This window comes from Sus scrofa, chromosome 9, assembly GCF_054392235.1.
Source record: "Sus scrofa isolate SSC_HxYL_T2T_F1_AM1 chromosome 9, Sscrofa_HxYL_maternal_Yorkshire_Landrace_v2.0, whole genome shotgun sequence".
NCBI classification, from domain to species: Eukaryota; Metazoa; Chordata; class Mammalia; order Artiodactyla; family Suidae; genus Sus; species Sus scrofa.
In genome coordinates, this window is record NC_139391.1 from 9,884,152 (window position 1) to 9,901,539 (window position 17,388).

Consider the following 17,388-nt stretch of genomic DNA (forward strand, 5'->3'; position numbering starts at 1 on the left):
CCTGCCTCCCTCCAGGCCAGCCCCCTCCCTCAGGTGACACAGGGAGGCAGCAGACCTGCCCTGTGCTTCTTCCTCCATCCTTCCCAGCCAGGCACACCTGCCTGGCAGGTGCCCTCCTCTCTGAGCTTCCCTCCCGTCTGTCACCTGGGCAAACACCTGCTCACTACGTTCGGGGAGGGGGAGGGGTCAGTGAGACCCCGCAGGATGAAAGGCTTCGCAAGCAATGCATGAGTATAAATTGGTAGAATATTATGGTTTAGGCCTGTGGACTCAAGGTCATTCGACAGCTGGAATTCTTTAAAAGCATTCTTATCAGTGTTTGCCTCAATCAACCTCATACATTGTCAGAGATCAGTGATCAGAAGGAGAACACAGACCGTTCAAGTACCGTACGAGGGAGATGGAAGGGCCGAAATGAGTTCTACTTCGGGTCCACTCCGGGTGCCCTATAGCCATCAAGTCGTTTCCTTCTCACTCTTCTCCTCCGAGGTGAGCATCAGTGTCCTGCTTTTCAGAGGCGGACACCAAAGCTCAGAGAGTTTAGTGAATGACCCAGCCTCGCATCACTGGCACTGGCCTCCATCCGTGACCCTCCTAAAGGCCTAAGGGCTCCACCACTGTGAATGCAGTCACATGCTAAGGAAGAAACGTGCAAGGACGGCACCTCTGTCATTAGAGCGCGTCTAGGGGGGTCCAGGCGTCATGAGCCTCGAAGCGTCAGTGGCAGTGGGACGGAGCGCTCTGGACCACGTGCTGGGTCCTGCAGGAGGGGAGGCCGAGGAGGGTTGCTTCCACTCATTTGAAAGAGCTGCCTCTCCTGCCCTGGTGGCCTCGGCTGCCCTGGCCACTGTCCCTGTCCTGCTGGTCTCAGGTGGGGCTGCGGTAGGGTCTCCCTTTAACGGTAGGTGGTCCTTGGGCTACGGCTTAAAAGAAACTTTTTATACCTGAGGTCCTGAAGATGCAAACTGCTCTAGGACATTTTTGCAGGGCAAGGGCCTTGAGCCCACAGGGACACGCCACGGGAGTTCATCGCCTTTGGGAAGGGGGACTTGGCATTCCCTGAATCAATGGGAAGCAGGCTATACCTTTAAAACCCTAGTGAAAAAAGAAAGACTTCACTAAGAACACACCCACTCCAAGGAGAAATTCAACTGCATTTATAACCAATGTAGCAGTGGGGACCTATTTTAAAACTAGACGCTGGTTGTCACTTGGTTTGCTGTCCCGGGACGGGGGGTGTGGGTAGCAAGGGCGGAGGTTTGCCCCCTGGGTTTCTGGGAGCGGAGCCGAGGCTCTGGCTGAGCCCGCCCGCTGGGTGGTTCCTACCTTCCTGCTTCTCTGCCGACCACCATCGCCTTCTCTCTGATTCCCGGTACGGCTCACCTTCTGGGCTACCGTCAGTGTCTTCAGACATGTGTTTCCTGTGTGTCTTCATCTCTCTGCCTCTCTTTCCACCTCTCCTACCTTTCCACCTCTCTCCATCCCTAGTTTTGATCAAGACAGTTCTTAACAGATCAAGAGAGTGCTAAATAATATACATTTGTGTATGTTTTATTTACTGAACACTATTTGGTGTCTTCCGCCTCAGACAACAGCGAGCACGTGGGTGGAATGCTTGCCGTTCATCTGGAAAACAAATACATAGAGGTTTTTCATATACGTGACCCTTGATTTCTGACACGGCTCCTCCCCAAAGCCTGGAAACTGGGGATGAGCAACAGGATGAGTCCCAGCCTTGAGCTCCTAGCCCAGATCAAGAGAGGACTGGGGTTGGCGGCTGGTATGAGGTGAGCATGGAAAGCACGATGGCAGGAGCATGCACGGGTCGGGGGCAGGCTGGGGTGTGGATGGAGACCCCGGGAAGCATCCGCCTGCCCCCCGGCACCAGGGTGTCCAGGGCACCCTGACCCTCCCCGAGGGAACCACTCCCCAGGCCTTGCACCCCCAGCCTTGCTCCTGCCGCCCCTCTGCCTGGCATGCTGGCCATCCCCGGCTCTGTGCACCTAGTCACCACCTGCCCATCCACTGAGGTCCTCCTGACCCACAGAATCTGCTAGAACAGACTCCTCCTTCATGCTCCACTCCAATCGGAGGCAGGGTCTCAGCCATCCTGGTTCCTTGCTGCAGGCCCCATGCCTGCCTGGTACATAACAGGTATTCAAGCAACATGGGTTGAAAAAAGGAAAGGCTCCCTTGTCTCCCATTTCGGCAGAGGGTATCAGAACAGGCACCCTCGGCCCCGGCTCCGAGGTGCCCACCCTTCCGCGCTCCTCCCGCAGGCCAGCCCCTGTGTGCCCCGCGATCCACCTCCCCCCACTCTCCACGCTTCCCCCATGAGACCTCTGATTCCGCATCCCACCCCCAGGTTAGAACCCTGTCCTCCTCCTGAGCCACCAGCGCCCTGCTAGCTGGCCTGTCGCTACCTTATCTGGCTTCTCTTATGGGGTTTCCACACCCCTGTGTTAGGCGCACACCAGACCGTCTCGCCGCAACCCCCACGCCGACCGGATTAAATGAACGGGTGAGGGCTCGCCCCGGGAGGGGAGAAAAGCCAGAACAGACAGTCCTGCGGGGCCAACGGGCAGCGGGTGGAGGTCAGGGCCCAGCCGCCCGGTGGGGCCAGGCTGTGCTGCTCACGCACCCCCGGCAACGTGCATCAAAACGTTACGCTACCTTGTTGGCCACTGGGTCTCCCGGTCCATCGTCGCCCTTCTCAACACTTAGCTCTGACTGCTTGCGCTCAGTATCTGAGAGGCAAGTATCTAAAAGAGTCAAGCTGCATTCTGGAGAAGCCCAGAGAACCTGCAGGGCACAGCTCATCTGTGGGAGCAGCTCAAATGGCAAAGGTTGGTTCCTTCACCTACTCAGCTGGGCCTTACCGAGGAAATAAGATCAAGAAAGTGGTGTTCGTCTTTAGCATTTATTTATAACTGGAAAAACTGTGGGTTTGTTCATTCGTTTGTTTCTGAGCAAGCACAGACCACAAGCACGTCACAATCAATTGGCTATACATGAATATTTTTGTCATTTTCTTACTAACAGCAGGAATGAAGTAGCACCAGGAGAGGTGTGCGTTACACATACATAGACAATCTGTGGTATGCGACAAAACCCAGGCCACGAAATTGTAATTAGACGCTTCCGGTCCGCCTTGAGAGAGGCAGAGGCAGAGCGGGAGCACCAGCGGCTCATGAGAGGCCGGAAAGGACCCGACGCACAGCTTTAGGGACGGTTTCTGCAGGCGAGTGACGTCGACAGTGGGAAAGCTCCGGCCCTCGCTCCTCTGTCGGTGGTGGGTTGGGGGGGGTCAGGGAGCCGGGGTTCGGGGGGGGGGAGTGTAGACAAACGGGGGGTGGGGGGAGGAGGAGGCGCTCAAAGCTGGGCCACCGTCAGGAAGGCAACAGCGAACACTGCTTGTGCAGCTGAAATCAGATGCAGTCAGCACTCTGGGATCTGGGACGAGACAGGCTGAGTTTTGTTTGTAAACAGTAGAAATCAAAGCGCCTTCTTGCCAGGGAAGGACACGTTTAAGAGTCAAAGTGAAATCCCAACTGGGTTGTCTCAGCTGGAGGCACTCAAAAGATGGGGGAACTATGGGGGAACTACGGGTGAAAAGACCAGAAGGCGGCCTCCGGCGCAGCTCGAGCCTCCCGTGGGGCAGGGAGGCTCTACAAGTTGGGCAACGCAAACCTGAATCAGACACAGGGATCGAGTCCCACGGAACGCGGCTGTGCTGCTGGGGAGACGGATTTCCACACACCGAGCCCCGGGCTGGGCCCGGGTCAGGCACACAGGCCGTCAGCAAGTGGCTGCCGAGTGACTGGTCCCCTGCGTGTGGTCACATTTGACCTACTTTACTGCACAAAACAGCTGCCTATTCTACAGAGAAACCCAAACCGACTAACAACCTGTCTGGCTAAAGCCACGTGGCCAGAGAATGAACACACGTTGGCAAACTGTCCGGACACAGCGCAGACCGTGCTGACAGCGCGCGGGCCTTCGTCGGGGCCGGCGCGCAAGCAGGGGACTCAGCACTGAGACCGACCCTTCCCCGTGCCCTAGGCCTCCGGATCCGTGATTCTTGAACACGGAGACTCACTAACAGCTCCGGCCTTCCCGAAGCCATCCCCCTCCTCGCGGCTCCGTTCCTTCCCCGGGACAGGAAAGAGGACGGGGGGCCAGGCGGCAGCCCCCTGAGCACCTCATTCCTGCAGCACCTGTTCTCTTCAGGAAAAGCCGGTGGAGCCCGGGCTCAATTAACCTGCAAGGGTCGTCTCCATCGGCCTGGAGGTGGCAAATAAAATGGTGCAAACGGGGACTTTTCCTCCTTGCGGAGGCTCTGCTTCCTTCACCCAGAAGGACCTACGGGGCTTTCGGGTGAGGCACTGGGATGACTTCATTCTTCACCGCTTTTGTTGCCAAAGAAAAGTACGCCTGAGCAGAGGCTGGCATCACGCAGCAGCCCAGTGACCTCAGGATGCCGGCGACCGTAAATCTGAGGGCATGAGTCATAAAGGGTACCGGGCAACGCACATGCCGCAGGGTTTGCAAGTGTAACTTTCCCGGCAGGTGTGTGGGCTCTTTCCACGACTCCCCAACTAATGCCTACGACACAACTCTAGCACAGCTAAGGCAGCCCTGCCACACTGGCAGCTCTGGCCACACAGACACAAGACACACAATACAGGGAGAGCTGCTTTTTATTCATGGATGAGGTCAAAAAATGCTTGCTAACCACGTAGCAGGGAACTCTCCTCCTCAGGCTATGCCACAGGAATTTCCCGTAACCTCAAGTTCCGCATCATCCACTCTGTCCAAGGGACAGAGCAGGGACAATGCAGGCAGGGAGATAAACATTGTCGCAGTAACCACTACAGCTGCTTCCTGCTGTGTGTTCCCCAGGAGCAAGAACGCCGCCTTCTAAACACACTATACTTATGCCTCGAAGCTTCTTCCTCAGTCCCCTGCAACCAGTCGCTCTGCAAAATCGGCGGCACTGGACAGGCTGAGAGTTAACAGGAAAACAATCTCTTCGTTTTGTCATCTTCCTACGATGGCTGGGCGCTACCGGCACCACCTCACCGTTTTGCCCTGGCCTCGTTTTGGTCATCGAGGCGTGTCTCTCACTTGGTATACGGTTGACAGCGCACGAATAGGGAACTACATGTAGCCACCTGCGCCTACTACAAGAGTCCATGAAAAAATTACCTAAACGTAGCAGACACAACTCATTCTACTACCATTAAGGCCGAAAATAACTTTTGTTTGTTTTTTAAAACATTTTCACAAATGTTGTCACTTGCGGAAGCCCAGGTTGAGCTCGTACAGCACGTGATAACTCTGAAATTTGGAAAAGAACAAATTTACCTAAAGTCCACAATTGATCCCCGGCACAGCCCCTGGGGAGGAAGAGGAGAAGGACGCCCCATGCTCAGGTCTGAGCGCCCCCGGGACGGCTTCCCGGGGCCCTCCTGCCTCCTCCCAGGCACACCCTCCCGGGCTGCCCCGGCCTGCACACGGCCTCGGGAGCCCGTGGCAAGGACCTGGTCTAGATCCGGACAGGAGACAGGCCGCCCGGTCTCTGAAATAGGATCCTTCTGTTCAAAGAAACCAAATGAAAGAGATGCTGCAATGCTTGGGATCCAGGCAGATGGGAAGCCTCTAATCAATTTTGTGGCCTTTTTTTGTTGGTTAGTGAAAAGGAAAAAAAAAAAAAAAAAAGCAAAAGGAGAAGAAGAAAGGGAATTGCAGTGCATTACTCTTTCGCTTCCGCCAGCTTATTGTTCATCTCCGCGCTCTGCTCCTTGTCGGCAGGCGGGGTGGCGCTGGCGCCCTCCGCGCTCTTTTTCTTGGAGGCCCGGCCCGACGCCACCTGCTTGTCCTTGGCCTTCCTCGGGGCCTTATGGCTCGCGGAGGTCTTTTTTGGTTTGGAACTCGGGGCACTGGGTTTTTCCACCTGCACGGAGAGACAGGCAGACAGACAGACGCAAACAGAAACACAGAGGGGAGGGAGAATTGAGAGAGAAGGTGCGATTAGTGAAAGGGTAACGGGAATGGCAGCATAGACTCGGAGGAGCTTGGTGCCAGAGACAGACGCTACCGCGCCCGGTGGCTCCCGTCTGAAGCCCGGGATCAGCCCTTCTGGCCGCCCTCTTGCTGGCCACACTGACTCCTGGCCGCCAGCTGTCGCCCTGGGCCACCCCAGGCGGTGGGCCTGTTCGGAGTTGCTCTCTCTGTGACCCTCCCGTGGGAAGGTCATTCCTCACCATTGTGTTCAACTCAGGCAGGTGCGCGATTGGCTTTAGTCAGTGAAACGTGAGCAGGGGTGACGGGTCACCTCCAGGCAGAGGTCAGGAGTCAGCTCGCGTGTCCCACGAGCTCTTTCCTTTGCCAGAGAGGCTGCTCCCTGCCTGAGTCCCAGACCCAAGAGGTGACGATGGGGAGAGCTGCGGCCTTCCTCCTTAATAAGAAATAAACCTTTGCTGATGGAAGGCGCCGGGGTTCTGGGGGGTTATCGCCACTGCCTGAACCAGCCTTCCTCTGTTTCTGTCTCCTGCGGACAACCGCGAGGTCCTCACTGAGAGGCTTGGACAGGCAGACGCGCCCAGTGGGGACTTCGCACTGCCCTGCCATCCCTCGTCCTCTCTGGCTGGACCCCTGGACGGTCTCCCCAAGAACTGCTGCTCAAGCCCACTCGTTCTGCCCAGGCCCCCTCCTCTAGTGCTGCCCCCTCATTCTCAGAAGGCGGCCTTGCCTTCTCTTTCTCAAGAACATGGGGCCACGATCCCTCAATATGCCACCCTGCTCCCATCCATCTCTGGACACACTTCCCCCAATCCTCCCTCCTTCCTCCACTTCCATCTTCTTTTGTCCAAAGCCAACCCCACGTCCCAGGTCCCACTTAATCCACAGGGGTGGACAGAGATGACGTCGGGCCTCCTAGGCTGGGTCATTCACTCGGTGAGGTGCAGGGGTTTTCAGAGACCCCTGACCTGTAAATAAGGTAATCGATCATCCTGGTTGGCTCAGGACCGAGGGCTTTCATGGGATATAGAACTGGAGTAGTCTAGGCAAACTGGGTTGGGTAGTTCCCTTACCTGTATGTAAACCAGTCCCGGGCCAAATAGGAAACTCCGCTTGACTGCAAGACTCCAGGGCAAAGCAGGGCAGAGGCTACTTAGGTTCTCAGACTTTTTCTGCTATTAGAGGTGAGCTGATATTTGCACAATTTCGTGTGGCGTGACATCATAGAATAAGCTACGCATGTATGATTCCCGCTTCAACAGCTGAATCTCCAATATGCTTCTCTGGCTCGTGAGTGCATATTGGGATGCAAATAAAGCAAAGCAGTGTAGTCATGGGAACAACCTCTGAATCCCCTGGAAATTCCTTAGAAATGAAAATCATTCACAAACTGCTTATTATAGTAGCAAATTCCTCAGAACACATCTTGCAGCTGATGTGACAAGTGTGTTGTGACAGACTAAGAATTGCTAGTGGATCGAGGGAAAGGATAAGAAAGGGCAGGTGATTTTCAGGGACTCCAGAGGTAAGGCAGCATCCAATGACTGGAGCTGAGGATGAAGCAGGGGCTGGGCGGGAAGGAAGTCAGGCAAGGATGCCTTTGAGGCTGGGTCAGCACTTCACAGGCAACCAAGAACAGTTATTTTAAGGCAAGGGGATTTAGGGCTCAGGTGAGATTTTCTGCCTTTTCCCCCCTGGGTTTTTCAAAATTAAAAACTAGTTCTCTATGGCAATAAATACATATCTATCAATAATTACCTTAAATGTCAATGGGCTGAATGCTCCAATCAAAAGAAACAGAGTGGTAGATTGGATAAAAAAGCAAAAACCTACAATCTGCTGTCTACGAGAGACTCACTTTAGGGCAATGGACATATAGAGATTGAAAATGAGGGGATAGGAAAAGATATTTGCCAATGGGTGAGACAGGAAAGCAGGAGTTGCAATGCTCATGTTAGACAAAATAGGCTTTAAAATGGAGGCCAGAAAGAAAGACAAAGAAGGACACTATTTAATGGTAAAAGGATCCATTCAAGAAGAGGATATTACAGTCGTCAATATCTATGCCCCAGTATAGGAGCACCCAGAGACCTATAACAAATACTAACAGAAATAAAAGGAGAAATTGATGGGAATACAATCATAGTAGGAGACTTTAACACCCCACTCACATCCATGGACAGATCCTCTAGACAGCAAATCAGTAAGGCAACAGAGATCCTAAATGACACAATAGAAAAGTTAGACTTAATTGACATTTTCAGGACATTACATCCAAAAAAATCAGAATGTACATTCTTCTCAAGCACACATGGAACATTCTCATGGATCAATCACATACTGGGGCACAAAGCTAACCTCAACAAATTTAAGAGTACAGAAATTATTTCAAGTATCTTCTCTGACCACAGTAGCATGAAACTAGAAATCAACCACAGGAAAAGAAATAGGAAAAGACTACATGGAGATTAAACAGCATGCTACTAAAAAACCAATGGGTCAACGAGGAAATCAAGAAGGAAATTAAAAAATACCTCGAGACAAATGACAATGAAGACAGAGCCACTCAAAATCTATAGGGTGCCACAAAAGCAGTGCTCAGAGGGAAGTTCATAGCAATACAGACCTTCCTCAAAATGAAGAAAAATCTCAAATTAGCAACTTAACCCACCACCTAAATTAATTAGGAAAAAAAAAAAAAAAAGAAACCTGAAGTTAGCCGAAGGAAGGAAATCATAAAGATCAGAGAGGCAATCAATAAAATAGAGATTCAAAAAACAATAGAAAAAAATCAATACAACCAAGATCTGGTTCTTTGAAAAGGTAAACAAAATTCAAAATCCTCTGGCCAGACTCACCAAGAAGAAGAGAGAAAAAACCCAAATAAACAAAATAAGAAATGAAAAAGGAGAAATCACAACAGATACTGCAGAAATACAAAAAAACCATAAGAGAATACTATGAAAAACATATGTATTGTTGTATGTGTTGTATGTGTGGTATGTGTTGTATGGGCTGTTCTATGCCAACAAATTTGACAACCTAGAAGAAATGGACAACTTTCTAGAGACTTACAGCCTGCCAAAACTGAATCAGGAAGAAACAGATCAACTGAACAGACTGATCACTACAAAGGATATTAAATATGTAATAAAAACACTCCCTACAAATAAAAGTCCCGAACCAGACGGCTTTACAGGCAAGCTCTACCAAACATACAAAGAGGAACTTATACCCATCCTCCTTAAATTTTTCCAAAAGTTTTCAGAAGAAGAAACACTCCCAAAGACATTCTATGATGCCACCACCACGCTAATACCAAAACCAGACGAAGATACCACCAAAAAAGAAACCTATAGTTCAATATCTTTGATGAATATAGATGCAAAAATTCTCAACAAACTTAACCAACCGAATCCAACAACATATAAAAAAGATCATACACCACAACCAGGTGGGATTCATCCCAGGTTTGCAAGGATGGTTCAACATACGCAAATCAAACAATGTCATATATCACATTAACAAAAGAAAAGTCAAAAACCACATGATCATCTCAACAGATGCAGAAAAAGCTTTGGACAAAGTCCAACATCCATTCAGGATAAAAACTCTTACCAAAGTGAGTATAGAGGGAACAATACCTTAACATAATAAAAGCCATTTATGACAAACCCACAGCAAATATAATACTCAATAGAGAAAAGCTGAAAGCCTTCCCACTAAAATCTGGAACAAGACAAGGATGCCCCCTCTCACCACTGTTATTCAACATAGTATTGGGAGTCCTAGCTACAGCAATCAGACACACAAAGGAAATAAAAGGCATCCAAATTGGAAGAGAAGAGATAAAATGGTCACTGTATGCAGATGACATGATACTATATATAGAAAACCCTAAGGACTCAACCCCAAAACTACTTGAACTGATCAACAAATTCAGCAAAGTAGCAGGATATAAGATTAACATTCAGATACCAGTTGCATGTCTGTATACTAACAGTGAAATATTAGAAAAGGAATACAAAACTACAATACCTTTTAAAATTGCACCCCCAAAAATCAAATACCTGGGAATAAACCTGACCAAGGAGGCAAAAGACTTATATGCTGAGAGCTATAAAACATTCATCAAGGAAATTAAAGAGGATTCAAAGAAATGGAAAGATATTCCATACTCCTGGATTGGAAAAATTAATATTGTAAAAATGGCCATACTACCCAAAGCAATCTACAGATTCAATGTGATCCCTATCAAATTACCCATGACATTTTTCACAGAACTAGAACAAACAATCCAAAAATTTATATGGAACCACAAAAGACCCAGAATTGCCAAAGCAATCCTGAGAAACAAAAACCAAGCAGGAGGCATAAATCTCCCAGACTTCAGGCAATATTACAAAGCCACAGTAATCAAGACAGTGTGGTATTGGTACCAAAACAGACACACAGACCAATGGAACAGAATAAAGAACCCAGAAATAAACCCAGATAACCACAGTCAATTAACCTTCAACAAAGGAGGCAAGAATATAAAATGGGAAAAAGACAGTCTTTTCAGGAAGTGGTGCTGGGAAAACTGAACAGCTGCATGTAAATCAATGAAACTGGAACACACCCTCACACCATGAACAAAAATAAAGTCAAAATGGCTTGAAGACTTAAATGTAAGACAGGACACCATCAAACTCCTAGAAGAGAACATAGGCAAAACATTCTCTGATATTGACCTTACAAATGTTTTCTCAGGTCAGTCTCCCAGGGCAACAGAAATAAAAGCAAGAATAAACCAATGGGACCTAATCAAACTGACAAGCTTTTGCACAGTAAAGGAAACCATAACAAACAAACAAACAAACAAACAAACAAAAAAACAACAAAAAGACAACTCACAGAATGGGAGAAAATAGTTTCAAACAATGCAACTGACAAAGGCTTAATCTTTAAAATATACAAACAACTTACACAACTCAACAGCAAAAAAGCCAACAACCCAATTGAAACATGGGCAAAAGACTTGAATAGACATTTCTCCAAAGAAGATATACAGATGGCCAACAAGCACATGAAAAAATGCTCAACATCACTGATTATTAGAGAAATGCAAGTCAAAACTGCTGTGAGATACCACCTCACACTGGTCAGAATGGCCATCATTAATAAATCAACAAATAACAAGTGCTGGAGAGGATGTGGAGAAAAGGGAACCCTCCTGCACTGCTGGTGGGAATGTAAGCAGGTACAACCACTAAAGAAAACAGTATGGGGTACCTTAGAAAACTATACATAGAACAACCATATGACCCAGCAATCCCACTCTTGGGCATATATCTGGACAAAATTTTCTTTGAAAAAGACACATGCACCTGTATGTTCATTGCAGCACTATTCCCAATAGCCAAGACATGGAAACAACCCAAATGTCCATCAACAGATGATTGGATTAAGACGATGTGGTATATATACACAATGGAATATTTTTTCAGCCATAAAAAAGAACAATAATGCCATTTGCAGCAACACAGATGGAACTAGAGACTTTCATACTAAGTGAAGTAAATCAGAAAGAGAAAGACAAATACCATATGATATCACTTATATCTGGAATCTAATATAGGGCGCATATGAACCTTCCCACAGAAAAGAAAATCATGGACATGGAGAACAGACTTGTGGTTGCCAAGGGGGAGGGGGAGGGAGCAGGATGGATGGGGAGCTTGGGGTTAATACGCGCAAACCATTGTCTTTGGAATTGATGAGCAATGAGATCCTGCTGTGTAGCACTGGGAACTATATCTAGTCACTTATGATGGAGCATGATAATGTGAGAAAAAAGAATGTATACATGTATGTGTAACTGAGTCCCCGTGATGTGCAGTAGAAAATTGACAGAACACTGTAAACTAGCTATAATGAGAAAAAATAAAAATCATTATAAATAAAAAAAAAAGAAACTAGTTCTCTGGAAATCTAACAATTTTTAAGCTGTCTTCATTGTAGGTAATATTCCTTTTTTCCCCCTGCACTTGTGGCAAATGGACGTTCCCAGTCTAGGGATTAAATCCAAGCCAGAGCTGCAACCTATGCCATAGTTGTGGCAATGCTGGATCCTTTAACCCACTGTGCTGGACTAGAGGTGGAACCTGCATCCTGGCACTGCAGAGACTCCCCGAATCCTGTTGTGCCACAGTGGGAACTCCTTAATGTCCCTTTCTAACATTCCTTTTGAGAGCAAAGTTCCTGGTAAGAAGCCCCTCCACCTGCTAAGAAGGAAAGGAGGGACTTCCAAGGAGCCCTTGGGGGCGGGGCTAGAGTTGGTAGGAGCCCCGCCCCCATCTCTGCCGCAGTTAATCCCTCTATGCCAGGCTGCATTGGTGGGTCCTCACAAGATCTGTCTCACCTTTGGGGGCTCCTTGAAGGGTTCGCTGTAGAGGCTGCGTATTCTTCTGCGATCAATGACCTTGTTGTCAGCTGGAGTTGGCTTATTGGCCTCCCCTTTGAACTGGGCACTGTAGCTGGTCTCGTGAGCCATCTTATCATCCGGGGGCTTGTACTGGGGCTTGGCTTTTATGGGTTTCACCGGCTTGATGTCCGTCCATGCTCTGAATTCATTCCTGCAAATCAAAGAAAGCCTCAGTGATAAGACATCCTATGCCTGGAAGCGGCGTCCTCACGCAGGGCTGCAAACACAGCGAGTTCTCCATCGGGGCTTGTCATGCTGGTGGAAGTGTGGCTGAAGACAGGGTCACTCTCCTCCTGGGCAAGCACAAGTGTCCCTTCCTGCCCAGTCAAGTCAGGGTGAGGCCACAGCAGTAGTTCCTTGGAGAAAGAACTTGGGCTCCCAGGTCCTACTGTGTGACCATGGACAGGCAATTCTAATTTGGGGAGCTCATTTTCTCAACACCTAACATGAGGCTGAAAAAACTCAATCCACGCATTCATTCATGGGTTCAGTACAAATGACCAAATGCTGCTGTGTGTGAGATTCCAGAACTATGACTGTTTTTTTGTTTTGTTTTAAAGGGCCACACCTGCTACATACAGAAGTTTCCAGGCTAGGGGTCCAATGAGAGCTATAAGCTGCCAGCCTACATCACAGCCACAGCAACTCCAGATTCTTAACCCACTGAACGAGGCCAGGGATCCAACCCACAACCTCATGGTTCCTAGTCGGATTCGTTTCCACTGTGGCACAGCAGGAACTCCCAGACCACAACTTCTTAAGAGACCCTTCCCCAAACTTCAGACTTGCCTCCCCGTGCAGCTGGCACCTGAACTCAGCGTCCCTCTGACCAAACCATCTTGCATCCCCTGCTAAACTGTCTTCTTGGATTCCCTCGCTGCTCCATTCCACTCACTTGTGCATTTAATGAAACCCTGAGGGCTCAAGGTCCACCTGGCAGGATGCTGACCTCAAGGTGTGGGTCAGAGGGATTGGAGGTTACTCCCGGACAATAAGCCAGGAGCTGCAAAGGAGGGAGGAGAGGAGAGCACGGGCAGCGAAGGGGGGAGCCCCTGTGCCAGCCCGGGAATTGGGGGGCGGGTTCTGGAGGGCATCACAGAGGCTGACAGGGCGTGGGCTGGAAGAGGAGGTCCAGCAGGATGAGGAACCCACAGAGAGGCTCCCAAGAGGCCCGGCTCTCCAGGGGGACCTGCGGCAGTGCACGTGGCTGGGTCAAAGCTTGGTGGGGAAGGACGCAGGAGGCTGGGAAGATTGCGAGGGCCCTGCTGGCCACAACGAGAGGAAGGTCTGCGCTGTCAGAAGGAGCTGCCAAGGGGTTTCAAGCCATGGGTGAGTGTGGCCAGGTTTGTCTTGGGGAAGGGAACCTTGGCAGCAGCATGTACGGGCACGGAAGAGGAGAGCTGGGGCGGGAGGTCGTGAGGCCAGGCAGGGAGCCAGGAGGAAGGTGGAGGCCTGAGCCAGGATAGTGGCAGTGGGGACGCGACACGGCAGCGAGTTAAGAGGGACATGAGCAGGACTTGAGCGGCCAGGCTCAGGGAGGGACCGGGGCTTGTGGGTTGGGCATGACACCCGCTGAGAGAGGAACCTGGGAAAAGAGGGGACTTGAGAGGACGGTTGAGACCCTCCTGATTCTGTTAATGGCAGCCGCCTACTCAGCTTCAAGGCGGCCTTTTTTTTTTTTTTTTTTTTTTTGCTTTTTAGGGCCACACTCGCAGCATATGGAGGGTCCCAGGCTAGGGGTCGAATCAGAGCTATAGCTGCCGGCCTACGCCACAGCCACTGCAACGCCAGATCGGAGCTGCGTCTGTGACCTACACCACAGCTCACAGCAACGCCGGATCCTTAATCCACTGAACAAGGCCAGGGATCGAACCCGAAACCTCAGGGTTCCTAGTCGGATTTGTTTCCACTGAGCCATGATGGGAACTCCTAGAACTTTCTTTGAAATCTCTGTAAAACCTCCCCCAGCCACATGAAACAACTAATCATATGAAATAAAAAAAAAGAATTAGGTACCCTTGATTAGTCACCTGTTAGAAGCTGGAAGGTTGTTTTGTTTTTGAACATTCTTTATAATCCTTACGACCACTTTGAAAAGAAGTAGTATTATTTCCATTTTACGGAAGAGGGTAACCAAGGCTCAGAGAGGTTAGGTGGCTTGCATAAGGCCACACAGCTGGCGAACAGCAGAGCTAGGTCTCAGCCCAGATCAGCCGCACTCCACGCCCCACACCCTCCCCACTGCAGTCAGACAACACGCTGGAGCTGCAGCCTGCTGGCTGCCCTCCCTGGAGGTGCTTGTACGGGGTCTGAGCCGTGTCTGCGGTGCCGTGGAGGGCTGACATGACACAGACTGGACAGAGGACACCTGAGTGCCTCCAGCCCTGAGATGCTCTGCCCGGAGCACTATGGGCCACAGGCTCAGGTCAGCCAGGTCCAGTGCCTTTTGCCACAAGTTAACATGGTCCTGTAACCCTCGACCGCCCTTTCTGTGCACCAGATTTCAGCTTCATCATTTATTCATTCGTTTGGCATTTGCCAGATGCCAGCCATGGCTGTGGCATGTGGCCTGCAGAGAGGAAGAAGCCGAGCCTGAGTTCTCTAGCGTTTTGTGGGTCAGCTGTCCACGTGTGACCCTAAGAACAGGAAAATGAAGCGAATGGGACAGAGTTCAGACGGAAAGAGGGCAGAGGATGCTGCGTCCTGAGGGCTGGCGGGGGGGGGCAGGTACGGAGGAGGACGAGGAGGGTCGGGCAGCAGCGGGGCTCAGAGAGCAGGTCAACTGCGCAGGGAGCGGGGGCAGGGCTCTGGAGGGGTGGCGAGGGGACAGGGTGGGGAGCAGGTACAGAGCCTGGAGGGCCACCCTGGATGCTTGCAAGAGGCCTGAGAGCTGCTGAACGCTTCGAGGGAGGCGGCGCTGTTGTTCCTCCTCCACTGGCGGTGTCCTCCTCCTCTCAGGCTGCCCCCAAGTCCGATCACTCCTCAAGGCCCAGCTCAGGGCTCTCCTCTTCCAGGAAGCCCTCCTGGATTACTCAGCCTGAGTCTCACAGCGCTCGGCTCCTGGACCCTCTGCAGTACCTGGCAGCTTCACACTCTTCAGTTCTTTCATGAGTCCATTTGTCTCTCTTGAGGGACAAGATACTACATAGGAAACTCATGACACAACTGTCCTTAAAGTCCGGTCTCGTTGGCGTGGTCCTTCACCTGACTCTGGGTCAGACCCCCGCGCCCTGCCCGCCAGGGCCCTTCCGTGGCTCAGGCCGTCGCTCAGAGCCATGGGGCCTGTCGGCCTACGCTCCTCGCAGGGCTGAAGGGTTCGGCCTTCAGTGGGAATTTAGGGAAACAGACTTCCTCTCTGGGCCGCTCCTGGCCTCCTCCTGAGCCCTTCCCGCCCGCCCAGATGAGACAGCGCTTTTTCATGGAGGCAGGAGAATATGTTATGTTTCCATCTGCTGCCGATCCCGCCGAGATGATGAGAGCCCCGCAGGCTTGTCCTCTGCCCTGGCCGGAGTCCCTCTTCTGCAGGGACCGAGCTCCATGTTCCCCAGCTGCCCTGCACAGCACGGAGCAAGAAACATCTGGAGACGGAAAGAACAGCCAGTGCTCTGCTCTACGACAGGTCCCTGTGCAGCTGCTCCCACGTGGGGCTTCTCTGGCTGCTTGGGCCACCCCCCAAAAGCCATGATCCCCGCGTCTTGAGTTCTCATTGGGAGGAGCTTCCTTTACCCAAGAAAACATTCAAAGTCACCCAGGCTCTTGTGGACTCCTTCCTCCCTAGACTGACAGGAGGCACCCAGGGCGCCCGCCGAGTGAAGTGGCTGCAAGGGCTGTGGCTGGAGCAGCGGGAACATCCGATCCGGGCCTCAGGACAGGTAAGGAGAGGAAAATGGAAACACTTGCCCAACACCTACTTTTTTTTTTTTTTGCTTTTTTAGGGCCTCAGCCGCATCATATGGAAGTTCCCAGGCTAGGGGTCAAAACAGATCTGCAACTGCCAAAGCCACAGCCACAGCAACACGGGATCTGAGCCGTGTCTGCAACCTACACCAGAGCTCACGGCATCGCTAGATCCTTACTTAACCCACCGAGTGAGGCCAGGGATCGAACCCGAGTCCTCATGGATACTAGTCAGGTTTGTTTCTACTGAGCCACAACGGGAACTTCCAATACCTACTTTTTTTTTTTTTTTAAGGCTGAGCTCTTTAAGAATCTAACCCTGTTTGAGCTTTTGAACGCCCTGTGGGTCACTGTTAGTCACCCCTTGCTGTGTGTGGGTACTGAGCTGGGCAAGGTGAGGGATGCCAAGCCAGCAGGGGGTGAGGCAGTGACTGGACGGCAGTCTGCCTGACTTGAAGCCCTTGTCCCACACCTGGGGGTGGGTGTGTGACCCACCTCAAGCTCATGGTGACTCTGGCTCCTGGCAGCAAACACAAGAAGCACTAGCCTTCAGCCTGTCCGGGACACACCACTGTGGTGCTGTGTGCACACGGTGGGTGGGGTGGGGAGCTGAAGCTGCAGGCTGCTGCCCCGGCCCCCAGAGATGTCCCTCTCGCCGCAGCTCCTCCAGTATCGCAATGCAAGGACGGGACGGGATGACCCAGCCGCACTGCCAAGGGCCCACTGACCCCTCTGCAGCAGAGCCCCAGCCGGACCCCGTCCCTTGAGGCTGAGTGCTGGTCCAGTGTCCTAATAATCCCCGCAGGGGCAGGGGGGTTTGGGACTGTGACGTCCCTCTGCGGGTGGGTTGATCACACGGAGAAGTGGCTCCGTCACCATGTTCAGGTCTGGGCATCAGGACTCCTTAAGGGTCCCTGCGGATGGCTCCTTGGAGAACCCATGGCGAGGAGCCTGGGCTGGGGGTGGCAGAGCCAGGCCCAGTGGGCGCCTTCTCAGGCAGA

The 17,388-nt window shown here is 51.2% G+C and overlaps 1 protein-coding gene across 1 annotated transcript in view; it reads right to left on the reverse strand.

Annotated features, from left to right (window-relative positions):
- Positions 1-17,388, reverse strand: part of MAP6 (microtubule associated protein 6) — a 90,570-nt gene that overhangs the window by 13,010 nt on the left and 60,172 nt on the right. The window contains exons 2-3 of the mRNA XM_021062525.2: positions 12,428-12,641; positions 5,760-5,956 (exon numbers count right to left, since the gene is read on the reverse strand). Of these exons, the coding sequence (XP_020918184.2) occupies positions 5,760-5,956; positions 12,428-12,641 (411 nt within the window). The remainder of the gene's footprint in view (positions 1-5,759; positions 5,957-12,427; positions 12,642-17,388) is intronic.